This window comes from Pogona vitticeps, chromosome 5 (assembly GCF_051106095.1).
Source record: "Pogona vitticeps strain Pit_001003342236 chromosome 5, PviZW2.1, whole genome shotgun sequence".
Taxonomy (NCBI): domain Eukaryota; kingdom Metazoa; phylum Chordata; class Lepidosauria; order Squamata; family Agamidae; genus Pogona; species Pogona vitticeps.
Window position 1 is genome coordinate 8,717,755 of NC_135787.1, and position 24,883 is coordinate 8,742,637.

General features: G+C 41.1%; 1 protein-coding gene across 9 annotated transcripts in view; it reads right to left on the bottom strand.

Annotated features, from left to right (window-relative positions):
- Positions 1-24,883, bottom strand: part of SLC4A4 (solute carrier family 4 member 4) — a 223,198-nt gene that overhangs the window by 156,226 nt on the left and 42,089 nt on the right. For all 9 annotated transcript variants that reach the window (XM_073002084.2, XM_073002088.2, XM_073002090.2 and 6 more), the window contains exons 2-3: positions 21,148-21,221; positions 926-1,096 (exon numbers count right to left, since the gene is read on the bottom strand). In XM_073002084.2, coding sequence (XP_072858185.2) covers positions 926-1,096; positions 21,148-21,220 — 244 coding nt within the window. In that variant the 5' untranslated portion in view covers position 21,221. The remainder of the gene's footprint in view (positions 1-925; positions 1,097-21,147; positions 21,222-24,883) is intronic.

Consider the following 24,883-nt stretch of genomic DNA (forward strand, 5'->3'; position numbering starts at 1 on the left):
TTGGTGGAAATCTTTGACTGAGCATTGATCTTTTTTCTTCTTATATTCCTTTGATCTTTGTTTTTGCTAACTTGTAATGTAATGTTTTTAAAAACTATTGTTGAATTGTAAGCCGCCTAGAGTGGTCGAATAAGACCAGATAGGCGGGACAGAAATCGAATAAATAAATAAATAAATAAATAAATAAATAAATAAATAAATAAATAAATAAAGAAAGAAAGAAAGAAAGAAAGAAAGAAAGAAAGAAAGAAAGAAAGAAAGAAAGAAAGAAAGAAAGAGTCGGTGTTCTTAGTTTTGAGTATAACCTACACGTATCATAGGGAAGTTGTGAAGATGAACCACCCTAAGCTCATGGGGAAATGCTGGAATCATTATAAATATGATGAGATCAACCATGCTAATTGAAAAAAATGGCTTTTGATTATCAGTCCTCTTGCACGGCACTGCTTCATAGCCTCCCTCAGCAAACAAACAAACTCAATGGCTCTTTAAGTTGTTAGAGCCACTGAAATGTATCTGTTTACCTGAATATACAGAAGGCAAAAACAATCAAGCCGTGATCCAGATGGAAGAAGATAATGGGGTGTCCACAACCTCCCGAGCACAGCTGTGTATGTTTATCCTTAATTTTCATATTGGGAAATACAGCTCCTCGATTTGCAAATAAACCACTACCATAATTTCCAACTCTTCCAACACGAAGAGGCTAAATATCCAATCAGATCATTTCTGCTAGTTCGGAAATTAAAGCAAGTAACATGGGTTTGCTTTGCAAAGAATTTCGACATTTTGGATTGCGCAAGGCTGCCACCTCCGCTTTCTTAGTCCTTTCACACTCTGAGTAGCCACCGCAAACATCTCTCTCACACACACACACTCACTGTACTCTCTACTACAAAGCATTGCAACAACACCCATTACTCACTGAGAGGCTTAAGGATGCTACTACTTGTCTCGTCAGCATTTTCAGCATCGGATTTGTCGGAGTTTTCTGAAATTTTCTCCTTTTCTTTCTTTTCCTTTGGCCTTCTTTTGTGTCGCCGCCGTCTTCTGTAACTTTTAGGCACATGAACCCCGATGTAGACCGTATGGTGACCTAGAAAAGACAAAACAGAGATGGCAAACCTTTTAAAACAACAGATCACTTACATCAAATAAAATTCTCATATATTCTTCATGTAACTACAGTGGTGCCTCGCATAGCGAGGTTAATCCGTTCCGGATTAACCTTCGCTATAGCGAAACATCGCTGAGCGGGACAGGGAAAGCCATTGGAACGCATTAAACATCATTTAATGCGTTCCAAAAGGCTCCTTTACTCACCGTTCAGCGAGGTTTCCTATGGCCGGCACCCATTTTTGCACCCTCGTTAAGCGAGGGGAGGGCGCGAAAACGGTGCGCGCGGCCATTTTGGGGCTTCCGGCGGCCATTTTGTCCGCCAAACAGCTGATCGTCAGAGCTTCGTTTTGCGAAGATCGGTAAGCAAAACGCTTACCGATCATCGCAAAGCGAATTTCTCCCTATCTAAAGCTCGTTGAGCGATAGCATTAGCGATCCAAAAAAACGGATCGCTATGCGATTTCATCGTTATACGGTGCGCTAGTTAAGCGAGGCTCCACTGTAATTCAAAAGCACAAGTTGGAGATTATTCTGCACACAACGGGACACACTAAACTGTTAACAGGTGGGAGTGAAGGCAACATCACTGCAGCGCTCAGCACTGGAACGGCTTCATTCAACACAGGACTATCCATGACAAAGTCAGCAGAGTGACACGCTTCTCCCACTTTCCTTAGAACATCCAGTTAAACTTATTCACACCTCTGCCATTTTCATTAAATGTTCCTACTCCAATGAACAAAATTGTCTGGAAAGTGTGTGAAGAGATGCACAACATGATGGCACCACAAAATGACTAAATATGAGTAGGAATGGAGAACCAAGTATTAAGCTGGCATTATTAGCGACAGCTTCATCTCCAGCATCACTGTCCAGTTTCACCGTACTTTTAAAACTGAAGTCTTGTTAGTACTACTCCAGTGCAGAAAAGATAGTTCACCCTTTAAATCAGTGGTTCCAAACCTTTCTTGAGTCATGGCCTCCTTTTATATATTAGCCAAGTAACCTGCAAGGCTCGTAACACTGTACAGGACACAGCAACAAAAACCATCCCAAAGAAAAGGAAATGCAAGAAAGCAAAGTGGCTGCCCAACAAGGCCTTACAAATAGCAGAGAAGAGAAGGGAAACAAAATGCAAGGGAGATAGGGAAAGTTACAGAAAACTGGATGCAGACTTCCAAAGAATAGCAAAGAGAGACAAGAGGGCCTTCTTAAATGAGCAATGCAAAGATATAGAGGAAAATAAAAGAAAGGGAAAAACCAGAGATCTGTTCAAGAAAATCGGAGATGTTAAAGGAACATTTCATGCAAAGATGGACATGATAAAGGACAAAAATGGAAGGGACCTAACAGAAGCAGAAGACATCAAGAAGAGGTGGCAAGAATACACAGAGGAATTATACCAGAAAGATCTGGATGTCCCGGACAACCCAGATAGTGTGGCTGCTGACCTTGAGCAAGACATCCTGGAGAGTGAAGTCAAGTGGGCCTTAGGAAGCATGTCTAACAACAAGGCCAGTGGAGGTGATGGCATTCCAGTGGAACTATTTAAAATCTTAAAAGATGAGGCTGTTAAGGTGCTACACTCCATATGCCAGCAAGTTTGGAAAACTCAACAGTGGCCAGAGGATTGGAAAAGATCAGTCAACATCTCAATCCCAAAGAAGGACAATGTCAAAGAATGCTCCAACTACCGTACAATTGCATTCATTTCACACGCTAGCAAGATTATGCTCAAAATCCTCCAAGGCAGGCTTCAGCAGTATGTGGACCAAGAACTCCCAGAAGTACAAGCTGGATTCCGAAGGGGCAGAGGAACTTGAGACCAAATTGCTAACATGCGCTGGATTATGGAGAAAGGCAGAGAGTTCCAGAAAAAGTCTACTTCTGCTTCATTGACTATGCAAAAGCCTTTGACTGTGTGGACCACAGCAAACTATGGCAAGTTCTTAAAGAAATGGGAGTGCCTGACCACCTTATCTACCTCCTGAGAAATCTATATGTGGGACAGGAAGCAACAGTTAGAACTGGATATGGAACAATTGATTGGTTCAAAATTGGGAAAGGAGTATGACAAGACTGTATATTGTATAGAGCTGGACCATAAAGAAGGCTGACTGCCAAAGAAATGATGCTTTTGAATTGTCGTGCTGGAGGAGACTCTTGAGAGTCCCCTGGACTGTAAGGAGAACAAACCTATCCATTCTGAAGGAAATCAACCCTGAGTGCTCACTGGAAGGACAGATCCTGAAGATGAGGCTCCAATTCTTTGGCCATCTCATGAGAAGAGAAGAGTCCCTGGAAAAGCCCCTGATGTTGGGAAAGTGTGAAGGCAAGATGAGGAGAAGGGGACGTCAGAGAATGAGATGGATGGACAGTGTCATTGAAGCGACCAACATGAATCTGACCCAACTCCAGGAGGCAATGGAAGACAGGAGGGCCTGGCATGCTCTGGTCCATGGGGTCACGGAGAGTCAGACACGACTTAACAACTAAACAACAAACCTGCAACATTCCCCAATGTTTGCATGAAAAGGTATTTTTAATTCTATAAAGTCATCCCTTTTCAGATAGTAGAGGTTTATTCCTCCCCCAAAGACCCTGATTCTCACACATAGACATCTACACTAGCTTTTAATATCCCGTTCTGAAAGGTCAAGGAAGAAATAATTTAACAAGGGCTAAAACACATATAAGACAACCTGTGACCCGACAGAAAATGCTTTGCAATCCCTTTGGGGGTCATGACCCCAGGAAACACTACTTAGGTTAGAAAGACTCTTTGGCCTCCTGGCTCAAATACAACTGCAGATAAAAATATTACATACTGCCTGTCTTTGATCCACTGCCCAAGGACCTAAGAATGAGTATCCAGTTCATTGGGAGGGGGAGTACTGTTTGCATAATTACGTTGTAAACTGCCCATACATTGAACCAACAATAACATATTCATTTTAGTCACATAGATTACGGAAATGGGTGAAGTGTTTTTATAGTCATATAACCAAACTCCTTAAGAAAATAATAAGATGTTGACTTCATAATCTGATAATCACTAATCCTCTCTTAAAAGTGAATCTCCTTAATTTCATATAGAACATATACAGAACACCTTTGATGTGGTTGATTAAAAATGGTTTTACCCACTCATTTCTCAAGGGTTTAGGGTGGAGAACTGCTGATAAATACACAACATAAATACATTCTGACACTAACAGAAATATGTTTATTTGAAGGTGTGTTTCCTACACACTCAATAACAAGTTTGTTATCTCCATGTGTCATCCATTGTTTCCCTTCAAACTAAAACTTGTGTAGCTCAGCAGACTAGACAAAGGATAGGAAAAGAGCAATCAGATACACACAAGATGTGAGGAGCAGTGGAGAATTTTTGTTAACATGCATCAGGTCACTTCTGATTTATGGCGACCTTATTATTTAATGACCTTCAGAAGGTTCTATCATTAAAAGTCCTGCTTAGGTCTTACAAACTAAAAGCCTTGCTTCTTTTATTGAATCAATCCAGCATATCTTTGGTCTTTCTCTTCAGCTATTGATTTCCCCTTGTCTTAACTCTATTTCTTTTCCAGTGTGCCTTCTTGCTGTACGTCCAAAGCTTCCGTTTAATGATTTTAGCTTCTATTGAGAACTCAGGCTTGATTCGATCTAAGTCCCACTTAGCTGTCTTTCTGGCTGCACGCAGAGTCCATAAAGCTCTCTTACAATATCATAGATCAAATGAATCGATTTTTTTTCTGTCATTTTTCTTCCTTGCCCAGCTTTCCCTTCCAGACTTTATAATTTGGAATACCACAATATGGATGGACTTGGGACATGTGTGTCCTCATCTACAGTGACATTCTTACAGTTAGAACTCTTTTGAATTGATGATTAAGCCTAGATTTTTTTTAAAAGCCTTTAACAATTTTTGTATTGTCTGCATTGAAGTAGTTCTTCACGTGTCACACTGATGTCATGTACAGTAGTCCTGTCAATAATATAGCATTGTCTACATAATTTAATGAGGAGGAACTAAAGAACCTTGTAATGAGGGTGAAAGAGGAGAGTGCAAAAAACGGTCTTAAACTCAACATAAAAAAAACCTAAGATCATGGCCACTGGCCCCATCACGTCCTGGCAAATAGAAGGGAAAGATATGGAGGCAGTGACAGATTTTACCTTCTTGGGCTCCATAATCATTGCAGATGGAGACAGCAGCCACGAAATTAAAAGACGCCTGCTTCTTGGGAGGAAAGCAATGACAAACCTTGACAGCATCTTAAAAAGCAGAGATATCACCTTGCCAACAAAAGTCCGAATAGTCAAAGCTATGGTTTTTCCTGTAGTGATGTATGGAAGTGAGAGCTGGACCATAAAGAAAGCAGACCGCCGAAGAATTGATGCCTTTGAATTGTGGTGCTGGAGGAGGCTCTTGAGAGTCCCCTGGACTGCAAGGAGAACAAACCTATCAATTCTAAAGGAAATCAACCCTGATTGCTCACTGGAAGGACAGATCCTGAAGCTGAGGCTCCAATACTTTGGCCATCTCATGAGAAGAGAGGACTCCCTGGTAAAGACCTTAATGTTGGGAAAGTGTGATGGCAAGAGGAGAAGGGGACAACAGAGGATGAGATGGTTGGACAGTGTCACCGAAGCAACCAACATGAATCTGACCCAACTCCGGGAGGCAGTGGAAGATAGGAGGGCCTGGTGTGCTCTGGTCCATGGGGTCACGAAGAGTCGTACACGACTAAACGACTAAACGAAACATAATTTAAACTACTGAAGATTTTCCTACCAATTTCCACTCCTCCTGCCTCTGAATCAAACACAGCTTTCTATACAAGTTCTGCACACAGCTTGAACAAATAGGAAAGGAAACAAATCCTGGTCTAACACGCAGCTACAGTAACTGGAAACTATTCTGTCTCTCAATATTCTGTCCGAACAGTAGCTTCTTTGGCAAGACCCCCATTCTTTCTATAATGATTTGCAACTTTAAATGATGCTGCTATTTAGGAGTAGGCAAATATGCTTTCTTTCTTCAAAGCTTTTTATTTTCAAACCCATGATTAGTTAGGTCCCTGTTATTTTAACAAGTCTCCCATTTTCTTTTGTGATGCTTATTGCAGTTAATTCAATTATTTTATTGAAATAAACTTATAAGCTGCCTTTTAGGATGAAAGACCACCAGGCAGATTCAACAAGATATAATGTTATGCACTGCAGTTAGAAATTTTTTTTAAAAGTATTTAAACATAAGTGTCAAGCACAGCCATTAAAAAACAGCCAATATCAACCTCTGTGATATCTTTTAAACCACATAAGCTATAAAACCAATTAAACTATCATTTAGACATCACTAATATCATGCTGGTGGTGGTGCTGGAGGAGACTCTTGAGAGTTCCCTGGACTGCAAGGAGATCAAACCTATCCGTTCTGAAGGAAATCCACCCTGAGTGCTCACTAGAAGGACAGATCCTGAAGCTGAGGCTCCAATACTTTGCCCATCTCATGAGAAGACTCCCTGGAAAAGATCCTGATGTTGGGAAAATGTGAAGGGAAGAGGAGAAGGGGACGACATGGGACAAGATGGTTGGACAGGGTCATCGAAGCTACCAACATGAATTTGACCCAACTCCGGGAGGCAGTGGAAGACAGGAGGGCCTGGCATGCTCTGGTCCATGGGATCACGAAGAGCCAGACACGACTTAACGACTAAACAACAAGAAGACCATGTAAACAGTTGGTCAAGATGGCGGCGCAAGCACTTGCAGCGGCTAGGCATTCCAGAGATCGGCCCTTATTACGGACTCTACATGCTCAGGCACAAGTAATTTACAGTCGACAAGAATTATTATCTATTGGCAGAGAAGGTTACAACTTTGAATCGACGGTCTCAACTTACAACATCCCAGCTGAGCTTTTAAGACAGCCTGCATATCCGGGGGTTACTCCCCCTGCTCTCCCTGTCAGGAAGAAAAGTGCACGGAGAAAACGCAAGCAGAAAAGAGGTTGCAGGGCCGGTCTACGAGTGAGGTTAGGCAAAAATCCTCACAAGCCTGCATTGCCAAGTCTTTTTGTCTCAAATGTTAGATCTCTACCCAACAAGATTGAGGAGCTGGAACTTACTATCTCCCTACAGAAAAATATTCGAGACTGTTGCGTTATGATCTTTACAGAGACATGGCTTGACTCTTCCATCCCAGGGGAGGTAATTGAACTACAAGGACGCAGAGTACATCGAGCAGACAGATCTGTTGAATCTGGGAAGAGCAGAGGTGGAGGGGTTTGTGTTTACACAAACGATAATTGGAGCACAGATGTTAAAATACTGGACATTCACTGTTCTCCTGATTTGGAGTATTTGGCAGTGAAATGCCGCCCCTTTTACCTGCCTCGTGAGTTTAATGTTATTATAATAACAGCAGTATATATACCTCCTGATGCTAACACAACCACAGCTTTGAGTTGTTTGTTAACTGCTATCAGCAAACAGCAGCAGGCCTACCCAGATGGAGTGCTGGTGGTAGCAGGTGATTTCAATCAAGCCAATTTAAAGACCGTCCTCCCTAACTTTTATCAGTATGTGGACTGTCCCACTAGAGGGGAAAATACCTTGGATCAGGTATATAGTAACATCATACATGGATATAAGACGAAGCCATTGCCTGGCTTGGGACAGTCAGATCATATATCTCTTTTTTTGATTCCATCATACAGACCTCTTGTTAAAAGAATCAGACCATCAATTAGAGAAATACAAGTGTGGCCAGTGGATGCATCTGAGCAACTTCAAGATTGCTTTAGGAGCACTGATTGGGCACTGTTTGAGGAGGACAATGTTGATACTTATGCCTCAACAGTACTGTTTTATATCAAAAGCTGCATCAATGTTGTTACTACTACCAGACAAGTACGAGTGTTTTCTAATAACAAGCCTTGGCTAAATAGAGAAGTGCGCCTTTTATTAAAAGCCAGAAATGCTGCTTTTCATTCTGGTGATGAACTACAGTACAGAGAGGCTAGAGCTAAACTGAAAAGGGGCATTAAGGATGCCAAAGCTATGTACAGCCAGAGAATTGAACAACACCTTGAAAGTTCTGACACTCGCCGAGTGTGGCACGGCCTAAGACAAATCACTGGTCAGAGTAACAAAAACAGTCTGTGTAGCAGCAGTGATTTTTTGGCTGAGCAGTTAAATCAATTTTTCAGCCGTTTTGAGGTGGAAACAGGAACAACCATTATTCCAACACCTACTGTCTATAATACATCACTAGAATCTACCATCAACAGACAACCACTAGTACTGCAGATTTCAGATGTGAGACGCGCTTTCCAGAATATTAATGTTCGAAAGGCAGCTGGACCAGATGGAATCATGGGACGAGTTATTAGGGGCTGTGCTGCAGAATTAGCTGGAGTTTTTACGGATATTTTCAATCTATCCTTGTTGCAGTGTTCAGTCCCCACTTGCCTGAAGACATCTATTATAGTGCCAGTCCCCAAGCAGTCAGCTGTGGTATCTCTCAATGATTACAGACCAGTAGCTTTAACATCTGTTGTTATGAAATGTTTTGAGAGATTGGTGCTGGATTACATTAAGGCTAGTCTTCCACCTTCTTTGGACCCATGGCAATTTGCATACAGGAAAAATAGATCTACTGATGATGCTGTGTCCATTGTACTCCATACTGTATTGAGCCACTTAGAACATCAGGGAACTTATGCGAGGCTGTTGTTTGTGGATTATAGCTCTGCTTTTAATACCATTCTACCAAATAGGTTGTTTTTTAAAATGATCAACCTGGGATTACCTCAGGAGATATGCATGTGGATAAAGGATTTTCTGACAGATAGGCCACAGTCAGTAAGGATGGGATCTCACCATTCTTCTACCCTGGTACTAAGTACAGGAGCTCCCCAGGGCTGCGTGCTAAGTCCCTTCCTCTATTCCCTGTACACACATGATTGCACCCCACTGTATAACACCAATGCAATTATTAAATTTGCGGATGATACGACAGTGGTGGGGCTCATAAATAAGAACAATGAGTCTGCTTATAGAAAGGAAGTACAAAGGTTGATACTTTGGTGTAAAGAAAATCATCTCACACTTAACATCAAAAAAACTAAAGAACTCATAATTGATTTTAGGAGGAAGAGATATGTACATTTACCACTGTACATAAACGGTGAGGAAGTGGAGAGAGTTGGTAGTTTTAAATTTCTGGGTACTTACATCTCAGAGGACCTCTCATGGACTACAAATGCCAACATGCTAATGAAGAAGGCACAGAAGAGGCTGTATTTCCTGAGAATGCTCGGCAAGTTAAATTTATCTCAGCATTTGCTTCTGTCATACTATCGTAGCACCATTGAGAGTGTCCTAACCTATGGCATTCTGGCATGGTTTGGGAGTAGCTCTGTAGCGGACAAAAAAGCTCTACAGAGAACCATTAAAATTGCCCAGAATATCATCGGGCTCCAGCTACCAACCCTGGATGACATCTTCACATCCCGCTGTCTAAGGAAATCACATAGCATCCTGAGAGACTCTTCCCATCCTGCTTATAACTTTTTTGAACTGTTACCATCTGGCAGAAGATATAGAACAATTAAGACTCGGACCACACGTTTTCTCAATAGTTTTTATCCCAGAGCTATAATTGCAATTAATAATGAGCTTAAAGACCACCAGTAGTGAATAATTAGTTGGACTGTGTAACTTGGCTTGCGGTGTAGATGTTTGTATTTTTAGTGGGGGACTTTTAGTGGGTGGGGAGTGTTTGGGAATTTTATGTGTGTGCATGTGTCTGGTCTCTGGGTGTCTGTGAATTTCGTTGTATGTGTATATACTTACAATGACAATAAATTATTATTATTATTATAAATTATTATTATTATTATTAAACACCACTAAATTTGACAAGATTGCAGAATTTATTTCAAAGAAGCAAATTAAAATAGGTCCCAGCTGCAGAAAAGGGGCTAGAGTTCCAAACAACATTTTTGGACTACAGCTCCTTAAATATTGCAGCCAGCGTGGTTAACAACCAAGCTGGCTGAAAGAATTCCAGGAACTATTCTCCAAAAAGTAGCTTCTCCAGGCTTTGCAAGGGCCATATGTTCTAGCAGTGAATGATCTAGCTCTGGATTTCTTCAGTACAGACTGCCCTAGGAATCCCTTTCAAGACTACAGCATATGTACGTCACCTAGAGAGGTGTTGAGAGACACTGACTTGCCTATAGCTGCACAGCAGGTTTATAAGACCTGAACCAACGTATGCTAAACTAACAGCTCAGTCTTACAGTAGACTTTCCTGCACTGCTTTCTCTTGATAAGGAAGGGGTGCTGTTCCTTTCCCTTGACTGGGAACTTTGTTGACCACAGACTCACCTCTTGGAGATGCCATGCAACGGGAAAACCTGAACATTATCACAATTGCCAGATGGGGCAATTACTCACAGAGTAAGGGCTGCAGCTCATCTGCTTTGTGTGCAGGAGGTCCCAGGTTCAATTCTTCATCTCTCCAGGAAAATACTTTTTTTTCCCCTCCCCAAAATTCTGTCAAGCCAGAACCGACAATCATGAGCTGGGTGAACAGATGGCCTAGTCTGCTTTTTTTTATGCTACATTCCTGTGCTTTTAGCTCCTTTAGGGATGAATTAGCTTGACTATGACCATGGTGAGACCTATTCACAGCCTTGTTGTCATGAGAAAATCCATTTGTACTAGTAAATGTGATAAAGTCCCAAACATAAAGGGACGTTGAGAAACTGTGTTAAGTGTTTCCTGTTAAGGCACTCCTGAGAGGAAAGTCCACAAGTTTCTCTTGACATTGTAAACAAATGCCAACCGCTTCCTGCAAGCAAGTCTTAGATAATATGGGAGGGGAAGAAGGAAACACACCACCTTCTTCTTGAATCATTGATACAGTAATACAGTTATTTCTTTGGAACAGAGAGAGGAGGAAATACAGACAGCTCCTGCCTACATAGACAATAACTTTAGTTTCACATTACCAAAATCTGCCCTGCACACATGTGATCAAAAGATTAAAAAGCCTGTCTAGTTCTGTTGGCAGCATATTAAAGTATTAGGACTACATGCTTAGGTTGATGCATTTGTTACAAAGCTGACCACAGTATTAAAGCAATTCAACAGAGGTGGTGATGGTGGCAAGCAGCGGCTGAAACAACCAAGGGAGGTACCAGTTTTAATATATATTTCATGGCTGAATTAAGATGCTCCAGATGTGGTTAGGCCACCACTCTCTTTCCTGAACTAGAAGAAGAAGAGAGACTGTACTTGGACTGGAAGAAGGATATAAGCATAAAACCAGTGTAGAAAGGGGGAAGGTCTTCCTGAAGTGAGCAAATTTGTGAACATCTGAACGTGGCAGAGCTGAACTGCACCCTCTTCATCGCTACCCTCTTTATCCTTTCTTGTGGTGCGAAAATCAGAAAAGAGGCCTGATTTTAAGAGAAACACTCTCTTGAATGGATTATTTGGCAATCCAAGAATGACACATGGGAAGGAGAGAAAGGCCTGGGAACTGGGTTATGCCAGCTACAAATTGGAGCCAAAAACATCACAGCAGAATCTGATAAATGGCAAAGAGTTGCCAGGGTGGGACCAGGGAGCCCTCTAGCTAAAAAGCAGAAGGAAGAGCTACCCAAAAGGCATTCAGAGTGCTTCGCACAGCGATTCCACCTTCTTTTCTCTTCCTTAATAAATAACTGCAATATCAAGTACACCTCTATGTCCTAGATTTCTCGGATAAGCTTAGAGGTTCATTGTTTTACAAGCACCACTTTCTCCTGATAGGGCAAAGCTGTATAATTACAAATCTGCCAATTCCAAAGAAATAAATCTTTTTTTCTCTCTCTTTGTTTTAGCCTGGCGATTAAGAGCAGGTTATAGGAAGGTACAGGGTTGCTTCTAGAAATTGTCTCTCGATATTTAAACACACCCACCCCACCCCAGAAAAGTCTAGTGAAACTGAATAATCTGGTATAAGTATTCCTGGCTTGCTACACGAGCCTTTCATAAACTAAGACCCACACAATCTCCTCTAAAACAGTAGTTTAACACCAGTTTACTAACAAGTATCTTAAACTACAAACTGAGCTTTTAATAATACGGCTTTTTGGAGGTCATCAATATATAGTGTCCGCCCTAAGGCAGAAGCAACTTGACTGCACATAAGAACGTCTTAAACCCTAGTTTCAGTATGGTTTAATATCCTTGTTAACAAACTGATATTAAACCACAGTTCCCCAATTCAGACATATATATGAGAACTGTAATTCAAATTAACCACAGAAGCACAATCTAGTGCTCAAGGACAGTGAGCTAGGACAGTACTGAGGAAGAGAGTTCCAGGTTTGATACTCATTCTCACCTTGATAAATACTTGGTTTCATACGGCAGCGTTGTATATCTAAACCAGGCCCATGTGTAACATGACATTAAGCCATCCCCTCCTCTTCTTGTTCCTATGCTACTGCAGGGTTGGCTGTTCTGACTTCAGATGCAGCTCTAAACAGTTACGTCATGTTGCATACAAACCAGTCTCCAAGGTTTTAAGCCAGAAAGTTCCTCTCCTTCCTGCATTTATTTTTCCTTAAATGATCAACCGCTACAATAGTTACTTTTCATTTCTCATGATGGGACTAAAATATTCTAGCTTTCCACATTTTATGATTACTTGGCCTTTACTCAGCCATCTCAACACTCAGCCTCTTTTGCTGTAAGAGGATGTGATACTGTCACAAATGAAGCAAAGAATGGGGCGCAGCTTTTTCAACCCACCGTTCCCATCTCCTTCGCTTTAAAAACATTTATCTCTCAGTTTCCCAAAGAAGAAACACAATATCTACAGAATCAGTTCTGATACCACACTAATATTCTGCTATGTTGAAGTCCATAAAATAGTGCAGGCAAGATGACAAGGAAGAAATCAAGGTGAAGGTAACTTCTCTTTATTACGGTAACTTGTTTACAATGCAGAAAGTAAAACTAATGGCCATACTAAGGTTGAGCCACCAGCCACTTCATTGATTATAAATCATTAACTGGCTACCCATTTTGCAACCTCAGTCAACAGTGAAATACATCTTTCTCGTCTATTTTTTTGGTGGTGGTATTGGGGCTTTGTTTCCTAAAATTGGAGCAGCCTGCAATTTACGGTACGGATGAAGATATGTCCATAATCATTCTATAGGATTTAGCTAACTGATGAAAAATGATTTTTGCAACTTGGTTATGCCTGCACATACAAGCTATTAATGCTAGTTTAGGGCATCATTGACACCTTGCTTCATAATTACGGTACTTTTGAGAGTATCTAAAGCAGCTGTCCTCGCTGTTGGTGTTTTCTTCCTGTCCTTGTTTCTCAACATGGCCTGTGCAAAAGGGTGGACAAGAGGGTCACACCTAAAATTTAGACACCAAGTCCTAAATGTTTGCAGGTGAGAAGACATGTTTGCAAAATCAGTGATTTTTGAATTCCAGGAAGCAAATCACCAGTTATTTGTAGTTGCTTTAAATGGGAAACAAAGGATTTCGGAACAACTCCAGTTGCTGAAATTTAATAGGGAGGGCAGGTTATAAACCTATTGCTAGTGTCTCACCCTCAGACACATAAGCAGCTTTTCTTTCCTTGTAAGCATGAGAGGTTAAGAGAAGCGACCAAGCCAGCACTGCCATGACCCTCTTCTACTCAAGCAACACCACCTGAATCCTTCCTTTAAAGCCAAGGACCCAAAAGTAAGGTTGAAATAAAACAGCTTCAATGCAATAGTAAGGCAATCATCTGAAATTATATTATACACAAAGTTTGCAAGCTTGGTTGGTTGGAGTGATCGCCTTTTGTCTAAAACCTGAGACAAGTTGGAACCGACTTAGAGAGACCCAAATAGGGCTTTCAAGGTAAGAGGTGTTCCCTCTAATTTTCAGCTCCGCTGGACTCCAAGGCTCCATCTTTTGTGCCTACTACTTCACTCCTGCATGCACACAACACTGCCACACGCAGTGTTCCATCACAACCGGAACCAAAAGTGGACTCACACACATCCCCAACCATGCATGGCTTAATGGTGAGATTAAATTTTGAGATATTTAAAGAGTGATTTTTTTCCAGTTCTACAGTCTCAATTAAGTATTCAGGGATGAGCAGTGATCTGAACACAGGCCTTTCGAATCCGAGTCTGTCACTAAATCCGTCACACCACACTCTGTATCCTGGAAGGGTTTGAATTCCTTCCAATTCTAGGTTGTTTATCCTTAATTTTCATATCTTTTGTTTTTCCAGTCTTACCCTGACACCTTTGCTGCCTCATTTGGGCTAATCAGGGATCACAAAAACAAGAATGTCACTTCAGCTAACAGATCTGGCTATGTAACATTACTGAGAGGACAAATTCTTAGTCTCAATGGGTGGGGGAAGGAGTAAAAAGAGTGATCACGGTCCCTCGGATGAGGCAATAAGGCAGACAAGGCCCCTCTTGATGTGCAGTGTCTCATATACAGCACGTTTAGGTACACAAGCTTATACACACTGTGTTGGTCTTACAGAAATATCCAGTCAGACAGTATCTTTGCTAAGACCTACTTATGTGTCACAGTGAGCAGTCTTTTCAAGCTCACCAGAGAATATCATGAGGATGGATGATATAAATGTAAAAGTGTAGGGACAAAAACCCATTATGTTCCCACAATAAAATATGCACTTTTTTCTGATAGGATATGGACTAGGGTTGTGTTCTGGAATGTGACGCCAGACGCACATTCCATGGAAAGTCTAGCAACGCAAGTGGAGACATCTGTAATTCCAGTGTGAATCCCAACACCTCAAAGCCCAGAATCACAGACATCCCTGTATCTATATTCAGATCCAATTAGTCCATTACAAATTACTAGACTGAGACAAATGAATTTTGTCCCTATTTCTCATCAATGGGGGTCACATTCCTTCTCTCCACACTTGACATCGGTTTGTTTACTAGCCTCTTTGTATCCTTTTTTCAATGGAATGCAAAATAATTAAAGGGGAAACATTTCACAGAAGATCAAGAAATGTATGAAAAGTCCAAATACATTGTATTTAAGATAAATTCTGAACAGCATAAGAGACTGTCAAGTGGTATTTAGTTAGGGAGATTACAGAACGGGACTAAGAAAAAGAATTAGAAAAAATATGCATTTATTATTGCAGGAATAAAAGAATGCAAAAGCATACTGATATTAGCTGTTTTCCAAGCAGTAGCCACGTTAGTCTGTGCAGGCATAGCAACCAGGAACACAAAACAAAAGAAAAGCAAAAAAGTAAAGACTAAGACTAATTGCTATATATTTTGTTTCCCATTTGTTTTGTATTTCTTGTTGATGTAATGCTTTTAGTATTAACTAGCATCCATATCTTAACTCTAGTTTGCACTAATTTTAATTTGATTGATTGACTGACTGACTGACTGACTGACTGACTGACTGACTGATTGATTGATTGATTGATTGATTGATTGATTGATTGATTGATTGATTGATTGTATTTTTACCCCGCCTATCTGGTCAGATGACCACTCTAGGCCCCCCAAGTAGATATGTTGTACACAGCCCGATACAGCACATAACACTTTTGATAACTATTCTGATGAAATGTGTATCTGATTTTGAAAGTCAAAAAAAGAAATGGTAAACGAAACTGCTAATACCCTAGAAGCATGTGGCATGTTACTAAACATACAATAGATCTGAAAGTTAAGGTACTTAGTATGATCAAAATCGAATCATATAGCAATTTGCAATCTACTGACAAGAACAAAATACAGGCTGCACACCTTTCCAGAAGGGCAGGAAGCGAAACAGAACAGATTTTCGCCCCTTCAATGTAAAGTCTTCCATGGAGAAAACTCAATTTCCAGCTTTTTAAAGCTATATTTCAGACCTACTGTTAGAAGCACACTATGCTAAATTGATAGGACAGGTTATTTCATAAACAGAGTTAGAGGTGGGGCCAAAGGCCCCAACTCCAATCTCCTATTTATTTATTTATTTATTTATTTATTTATTTATTTATTTATTTATTTATTTATTTATTTATTTATTAATTAATTAATTAATTAATTAATTAATTAATTAATTAATTAATTAATTAATTATTAGATTTCTATCCCACCCTTTTAGACAACATTTACTCCGGGCAGGTTCCATTAAACATTGTAAACTAAAACAGTTAAAAACTATTCAAAACAATAATGATTAGCATTGCTTACTAATGTTCAAGATAGAAAAACAGAAAATTATAATAAAAATAAAGTCAAGTATTGACAGGAAGGAAGGCCTGCCTAAAGAGTCAAGTTTTTTATTGGCTCTTAAAAACACTGGTTTCTTGTTGCAAAATCTCATACAGTAACATCCAGAACTTATTTTCAATTCGCCTTTCAGATAAAACCTCTTTAGAAGCAGGATTTAACCCTGTAGCATTCAGCATTGTACTGTAATTACCAAAAATGTAATTCCTTGTGTTTTATAATTTCAGCATCTCGCCTAAAACTTCCACAGTGACTGAGATGAAGTCTTAGATATGTACTCTGCTGAATGTACTGCACATGAAAATTACAAATAATTTGTGCCAACCTCCACCTTTAGCAATGCAAGAATACCTATCTATTTTCCATTTTGCAGAGTGTTTTAATGAACACTACACATGAGGCAATCTGAAAAACTGCTCAACAACCATCAGTCTGTTACAGGAATGAAAATTAATGCCCCAACTCCCCTGTGACTCTCTTCCTGTTTCCTCCAGAATTCCAGTAACTAAGTTGTCAAAGAAGAAATCTGGAGTCCTCCACTCCCCGATGACGTTACAGAGGGTGCCACACGTTTCACAGGAAAGTTTGTTCCTTGAGCCAAAGCCTTATCTAGAAGAGGATGAAGGTGGAGTTGTAAAATGTTTCCCATTCCTTGCAATACTGGGTTATCTTGCAACACACATCGAAAACTCCAACAGGCTAGGAATTTAAGACCACTTTACCTATTGAGAAAGGAATGTTCCAGAAAGTGTAGGAAGCTGGAATCCTGCTCCCATCATGGCATCCTTTGCCAGGAACAGAAGTGGGCAGGGATTTTAAAAACCAAGTTCAGTGCTACTCCAGTCCTCTGAAGATGCCGGCCACAGAGACTGGTGAGACATCAGGAAGAACAACCAGAACACGGCCAAACAGCCCGAAAAATCCACAACAAGCATTAGATCCTGGCCGTGAAAGCCTTCGCGAATACAAGTCCAGGAAGTTCATACAAAATTTTACTCTGATTCAGTAGAGACATTGTAAGGACTGAGATAGGACCTCTTCATTTCATTTGGAAACCAAGAATAAGATAATGTTTTAATGCAATGGTGAAGTACCCCTCAGCCATGAGCCACATCCAGCTGACAAATATTACGGATCTAGTCCATCAACTCTGCTCTACACCCTGGCTTCCTCCCTAGGCAGGGAAAAGCAACTCCCTTCTTTAAATTTAGATCGCCTCTTTTTAAAATTTTAAAGCCACAGGGAGGGTTCTCTTTGGCCCTGAGCTCCAGTGACAGAGAAGGCATACTCTTACGTTTGGGAGCAGAATTTTTTACTTCTGTTTTGTGTTTGTTTTTGCCAGCAGGCAAAGGGCTGAATGAGAGGGAGTGGAAGGGAAAAGCCATAATCCCTTTGTGAGGAGCTACACACCAGGAAATCTGGGGACATAATGTGAGGGATGGAGTGGTAGGTACTGAGTTTTTCCTTCTGTGCATTCCAAACTAACAGCATCTTCCTATATTATAGGGTGGTCTGATCACTGCTGGGAACACAAACAATGGTGGTTCTTAAAGGTAGTTTGAGCAAAATAATTTATCAGGCAACCTCAAATCACCTCTACAAAACCATTAAGAAGTTAGTTAAAGACCAATTCTCCAGGTGACAATGCCCCTTCACACAAGCAGATCCCCACTAAGGGAAGGATTCGTATAACCATAACTAGACAAGCATTATTTTCATGATTCGCTAAGAGCAAATGGGAGCCTCTGTCTCCCAAGAAATAACAAAATCACGGCCCTCCAAAAAGTCAGATGGGGGACTAAAAGGCAAAAAAATCTGCAGAGGCCTGCCTTTTTCATCTGCGCTTTAACCAGATAGAAGCCCAGTTTCTGAGATGGCAGCCATTACTTTAAGCAAGACAGCTCAGTCATTTAGGAATGGCTGAGAGTTCAATTCCCCGCTGCGTTCTTCAAGGAGAAAAGTCAGCCTGTGTGGCCTTGGGCAAGCTGCACAGTCCCAGGACACCCCCAGAAAGAGAAAAGGCTAAACCACTTCTGAGCATTCGCTATCTAGAAAACCCTGAAAAGAGTCACCCTAAGTCAGAATTGGAAGGACAGATCCTGAAGCTGAGGCTCCAATGCTTTGGCCATCTCATGAGAAGAGAAGACTCCCTGGAAAAGGCCCTGGTGTTGGGAAAGCATGAAGGCAAGAGGAGAAGGGGATGACAGAGGATGAGATGGCTGGACAGGGTCAATGAAGCGACCAACATGAATCTGACCCAACTCCGGGAGGCAGTGGAAGACAGGAGGGCCTGGCGTGTTCTCGTCCATGGGGTCACGAAGAGTCGACACGATTTAACCACTAAACAACAACAACAACAGCAAATCAGAATTGACTTGATAGCACATGATGATGATGAGTGATGGTGATGATGATCAGAGTGCAGGTGCTCAGTTTGGGACTGTTCCTCACTAGGAGAGGCTCTTAGCAGCACCCCAAAACTGAGAAATTATAGAACAGGTGCAGTTGAACAACAGTTCCCAGAAATCTTGATGACTCATCATAAGGGTTCCTGAAATATCTTACAGAACCACAAAGAAATGCAAGAGTTTCCCTGGACAACTGAAGTGGTGCTTAGTCAGCTGGAGGGGTTTCTAAGGTGCTGCGATGATGCCACTGAAAAAAAGACAATAAGGTGCCTTGCCACCAGGAATCTAGGTTCAAACATAAGATGCAAGACTGAAGAATAGCATAAGAACAGCCCTAAAAGACTTACAAGGGTGCTGTAGCAATACACTCTCTTCCTCCTTACAAGTAGCCAGGAGGATATATTACTTACTGGCTTTGATGATTTTTGTCACTAAGGCAAAGACAATAATAACCCAGCACTAGATGTATAAGCAAGGCAGCCAGCTCCTATCCCAATAGAGTTGATAAGAAGAAGGAATAATTCATTAAAATAAAAAATCATGAGTACTGGACTCATGATCACACCCTGAACCAAAGATTAGTTCTGGGAAACAAGATATGATTTGGCAAAACTGTGCCTGGACAGGACAGGATGCAACGGAACAGGAATGCAACAGGAGCTCACCGAAGTGTGTGTTTTTTACATACACAAAAAGTATATCAAAAGTTTGATTCCTTGGAGAAGAGTTCTAACACAGCGTGTTCTTTACAAGCTCTGTTCCTAAGAGCAGAACATAGAGGTTTGTTCCCCCCTCTAAACTGAGGATCATTTTATCAAGTGGGCCCTGCTTGAAACAGTTAAGCTTGCCACCTTATCTAGGAGGAAAACATCTCAATCATCTGGTATCTTCAGGTAAGTTATGTTCATACACTTTTCCTATCTCATGATAAAGACAATGAATAGCACCTGCATTTCTTGGACGACAGAGAGAACACCAGTGTAGTTATATTGCAATAAATATTAATCTTCCTACGACAGTGTATATGTTTTGAGGCATTTTATTTACAATTATTTACAATATTTTTTAGCCGCACCATTGCCAGTGGCTTTGAAACAACTGAAGGTAGTTGGGAGGAACAACGATACTGAAAAGGTTTATAATAAATGCATATTCTAAAACAAGGTTTTAGAAGATGCTATCCGAATGTCTACCAAACAACACTCAATTGTAGCCATTTGATATGATATACAACGGAAGGTTTAAAAATCCACATCGATAAATTAATATTAAGTTAGACTCTTGGGTGCCAATTTAAAAAAAAAAAAAAACAATCACACGCACACAATGGAATTGTCTTCAGCACACTGTGCCTTCTCTGTGGGTATAAAATTAATTCTCTCTAAGGTAAAAGCTACAAGAACTTTCTACATAAGTAAGTCCTCACCAAGCTTAATGGAATTTACCGTAATGTAAATCTGCAGCTAAAACATGGGAACATGATAAATTGCATTGCTCCATTCAGGAGCTTTCTAACAATGATGTGAGAAAAAAAAAATCTGGCAGCGCCTGATATACGACTATTCTGGAAAGTGTGAGGTACAAATGGAAAAACTTTATTTAGCCTCTTCAGAAGGGGGCAGGGGGCTTCTAGGCTAACCCTTGCAAAAAAATAATAATAAAAACATCTCTGCTCTTCTTCTCAATGAACTTTAAGGGGAGAGAGTAAAGAGAGAGCTTCTTGTCACAAAAAGTCATTTCCTGTCCCGAAAGAATCCCACAGAAAAAGTGATCCTCTTAGAGGCAGCCTCCCCCCTCCACCGGCTTTCCATGTCCTTCTTTTGAAGCCAGCCCTGACGGCCTCATTTAGCGTCAGGTTCTCAGCGTGCGCTGCTGGCGGCATCAGCCACACACACAGCTGTGATTCCGTAAGCGCTGCTAAGTATGCTATCTTCTCAATCCTGGCTCAAACCCTTAACTACTGAACAAATAGCAAATATGCATATTAATGTTTAAATACATGAATATATTAATGGCACAGAGAGATAAATGTGGTCATGATGAGCAAAGGGAGGCATATCAAAGACATTTTCAATATAAAACTCTCTCTTCTTCTTTTTTCAAAGACCCCTCTCCATTCATCATGAGTTGATGCTCTACTCAAATCTCACCTGCTCTTTGGGATACCGTGTCTCTCTGGCTCTTCACCACACACACACACAAATAAAGATGCTTTGCTCCATTTTAAAAAATAATAATAACACCAATAACAATACACATACACTCAACCCTCCACTCCGAAAAGAGAAAACGATTCCTTACCTTCTACTTCTTCATCGTCGCAGACATGCTTAAGGAAGGAGGCCCCCCTGTCCAGGACCGCCTCATCCTCCATCCTGTAGTAGTAGAAAAGAAAGAAAGAGTGTTCAGACTTTTCCTGGAGGGACCCACTTGAACTGGCCCAGCTCCTGGGCAGGTTAACTTGCAGGCTATTGTTCATGTTACGAGAGAGTAGAGTCTCTTTTCACTCTGGGCTTGCCACTCCTTCATGCAGCTTTTCGGTGGTACTTCGCTCTCAACCCCGGGAGGGCATTGCTGTAAAAGCAGGTGGGGGGGGCGTTGGGGAATTAGTCGCTGCGGACAGCAATCTTTTCTTTTTAATTAAAGAGGAAGAGGAGTCGAGAGAGACGCAAGTAGCATTCACGTCAAAGATCTCCTGTGAGGTCTCTGTCCACAGAAAGGTCTGTAGAAGGAGATGAGTAGATGATGATGACAGATGCATGCAAACATCCTGAAAAGACAGAAGCTGCCCAGACTACAGCTAGCCTCTTAATACCAGCAAAGCAGACTTCTTCACTGTGAGGCAAAGCTGCGTGTCACATGTTGGCCTTACGGAAATCTGACATCTGAGGATTATCCAGAGACCAAGCTGCAAGTCAGGCCATCACAGAAACAGGCTTATTTGCATATTTCGTACAGTCATTCATATATCACGCTCCTCACCGCCTTCCCTCCCTCATCCATTCCTCCCAGGTCTCGCAATAAATTGCAAGTAAAACTGCAGCACTTAATGTACTCAATGCATTGATTTGTGGGAGGAAAAGAAATTGGTTGTCTAAAAATGGCATTATAATAGGACAGTAACAACCATTAGATAACACAACGGAAAAGAATATCAGCTTTTCGAAACAGTTCATTAGCTGCTCATTCCAAAAGCATATAAAAGTTTAGAAAAATGCAGAATCTGTAAGGTTCAACCCATAAACATTTAGCACACCAATACATTTAAGGGTATACTATCCATTAACAGTCCAACTAACAATAAAGGGTGCACACACACACACAAAAATCAAAAGTTGCAACTAAACATGATACCCCTAATTGCAGAACTTCTTTTTCCACAGCAGTCATTTTCAAAAGAAATCTAGGCCAAGTCACATGAGCCTCTCCTAAACAACAGACTCAGTCAATGAAAATCCAGCTAAAAGTGCCGTTTCTGTCAACACTACCCTTCTGACAGTAGAGAAGGATAATCCTTAAAACTATCCTTCTCACTCTAGCCCAAAGAAAGCAAGTATCTCTCTCCATAAGGGACAGTCTCAAACCCATGCTCCAGTTTTAGAGCAAGATCAATCTGATACTAGCGACCCATACTGTTAGCCCTCAAAAGGAGTTACCATCAAGTCTTTACCTGAGCATGGATCAAATCTAAGACATTCATATGCACAAACATGGGTTCTACAAATGAGGTCCTGTTTATAGTCTACATGGTGACCTATCTCAGAGCTAAGTGGGGAACTAACTGTACTTCAACAGGTTCCCTAGGCATGACTTCTAGCCCTATAGGAAGGACACCAATTCCAACCATAAGACTAAGGCAGACAAAGTCAAAGGCTACACAAAGGCTAATGGAAAAAATCAAGAAAAGGCCTCGTGGTCTTGGTTTCCCCAACTGAAGACAAACTCTTCGAGTTTCACAAAGACAGAAAAGGAGAAGGAGAGGTGGCCCAGATTGTCTGCGACTATCCTCTGTTTTAACAGATGGGCCATAAATTGCGAACTGCTAGCTGACAAGGAACTGGAAATCAACATAAGTCTGGAACTACCCACAAGAACTTGATGTACAGCCTTGCAGAAGGTGACACATAATCAGAAGCTCAGTTTGTTTTTTGTTTTATATTCAATAAAAGGTACCATCTGCTCCTACAAATGCCGATGTAAATGAACATCACCGCATCCTTATCTCTCTGCCCTCTCCCTCCATTCTTGACCTATCAAATATTCCTTCTTCCTGTGCCTGGGGTTCCCCCCTTTTTCCCCTCATCTTCCTTTGCACGGGCTCACTTCTCTCCTCTAGCACTTCCTCTGTGTCATGGCCAAACCACTCTCAATGCCTGTGCTTTGTGTCTCCATGTGTCCTACCTACAGCCTGTTCTTTGTGCCTCTACATCTTTGGCACTCTACCTTCTGTCTCTCTGTCTCTCTCCAATCACTTATGGTACTATCATGTCCAACACAGCAACCAATGGCATACAGCCAAACAGATTTAAACCACAGGGAGATCAAAGAACGCCAAGAACAAACACAAAGTAAATGGCAAAGAGAAAGGCAGCCCTAAACCAACAAAGCTGGGCTAGCAGCGAGTGGCAAGAACAGCCAAAAATGTGTATTTATTATTATTTAGTTATTTTATCTTGATACCACACCATCTAATGTGTTTGCCACTGCGCAGCGCGGTTTCCAGCAATAAACATATTGCCTCAATATCTTTCCCTTCTATTTGCCAGGAGGTGATGGGACCAGCGGTCATGATCTTAGTTTTTTTCATGTTGAGCTTCAGACCATTTTTGACACTCTCCTCTTTCACACTCATTAAGAGATACTTTAATTCCTCCTCACTTTCTGCCATTACAGTCATATCATCTGCATATCGGAGGTTGTTGATATTTCTTCCAGCAATCTTAATTCCGGCTTGGGATTCATCCAGTCCAGCCTTTCGCACAATGTATTCTGCATATAAGTTAAATAAGCAGCCTTGTCGTACTCCTTTCCCAATTTTTAACCATATCCAGTTGCTTCCTGTCCCACATATAGGTTTCTCAGGAGATAGACAAGGTGGTCAGGCATTCCCATTTCTTTAAGGACTTGCCATAGTTTGTTGTGGTCCACACAGTCAAAGGCTTTTGCATAGTCTATGAAGCAGAAGTAGATGTTTCTCTGGAACTCTCTGGCTTTCTCCATAATACAGTGCATATTAGCAATTTGGTCTCCAGTTCCTCTGCCCTGTCGAAATCCAGCTTGTACTTCTGGGATTTTTCAGTCCACATACTGCTGAAGACTACCTTGGAGGATTTTCAGCATAACCTTGCTAGCGTGTGGAATGAGTGCAATTGTACGGTAGTTGGAGTATTCTTTGGCACTGCCCTTCTTTGGGATTGGGATGTAGACTGACCTTTTCCAATCCTCTGGCCACTGTTGAGTTTTCCATATTTGCTGGCATACTGAAAGTAGCACCTTTAACAGCATCATCTTTTAAGATTTTAAATAGTTCCACTGGATTGCCATCACCTCCACATGTTGTTCGCCATGCTTCCTAAGGCCCACTTGACTTCGCTCTCCAGGATGTCTGGCTCAAGGTCAGCAACCGCACTATCTGAGTTGTCCGGGACGTCCAGATCTTTCTGGTATAATTCTTCTGTGTATTCTTGCCACCTCTTCTTGATGTCTTCTGCTTCTCTTAGGTCCCTACCATTTTTGTCCTTTATCATATCCATCTTTGCATAAAATGTTCCTTTAACTTCTCCAATTTTCTTGAACACATCTCTCGTTTTTCCCTTTCTATTATTTTCCTCTATATCTTTGCACTGTTCATTTAAGAAGGCCCTCTTTTCTCTCCTTGCTCTTCTTTGGAAGTCTGCATTCAATGTTCTGTAACTTTCCCTATCTCCCTTGCATTTTGTTTCCCTTCTCTCTGCTATTTCTAAAGCCTCATTGGACAGCCACTTTGCTTTCTTGCATTTCCTTTTCTTTGGGAAGATTTTTGTTGCTGCCTCCTCTA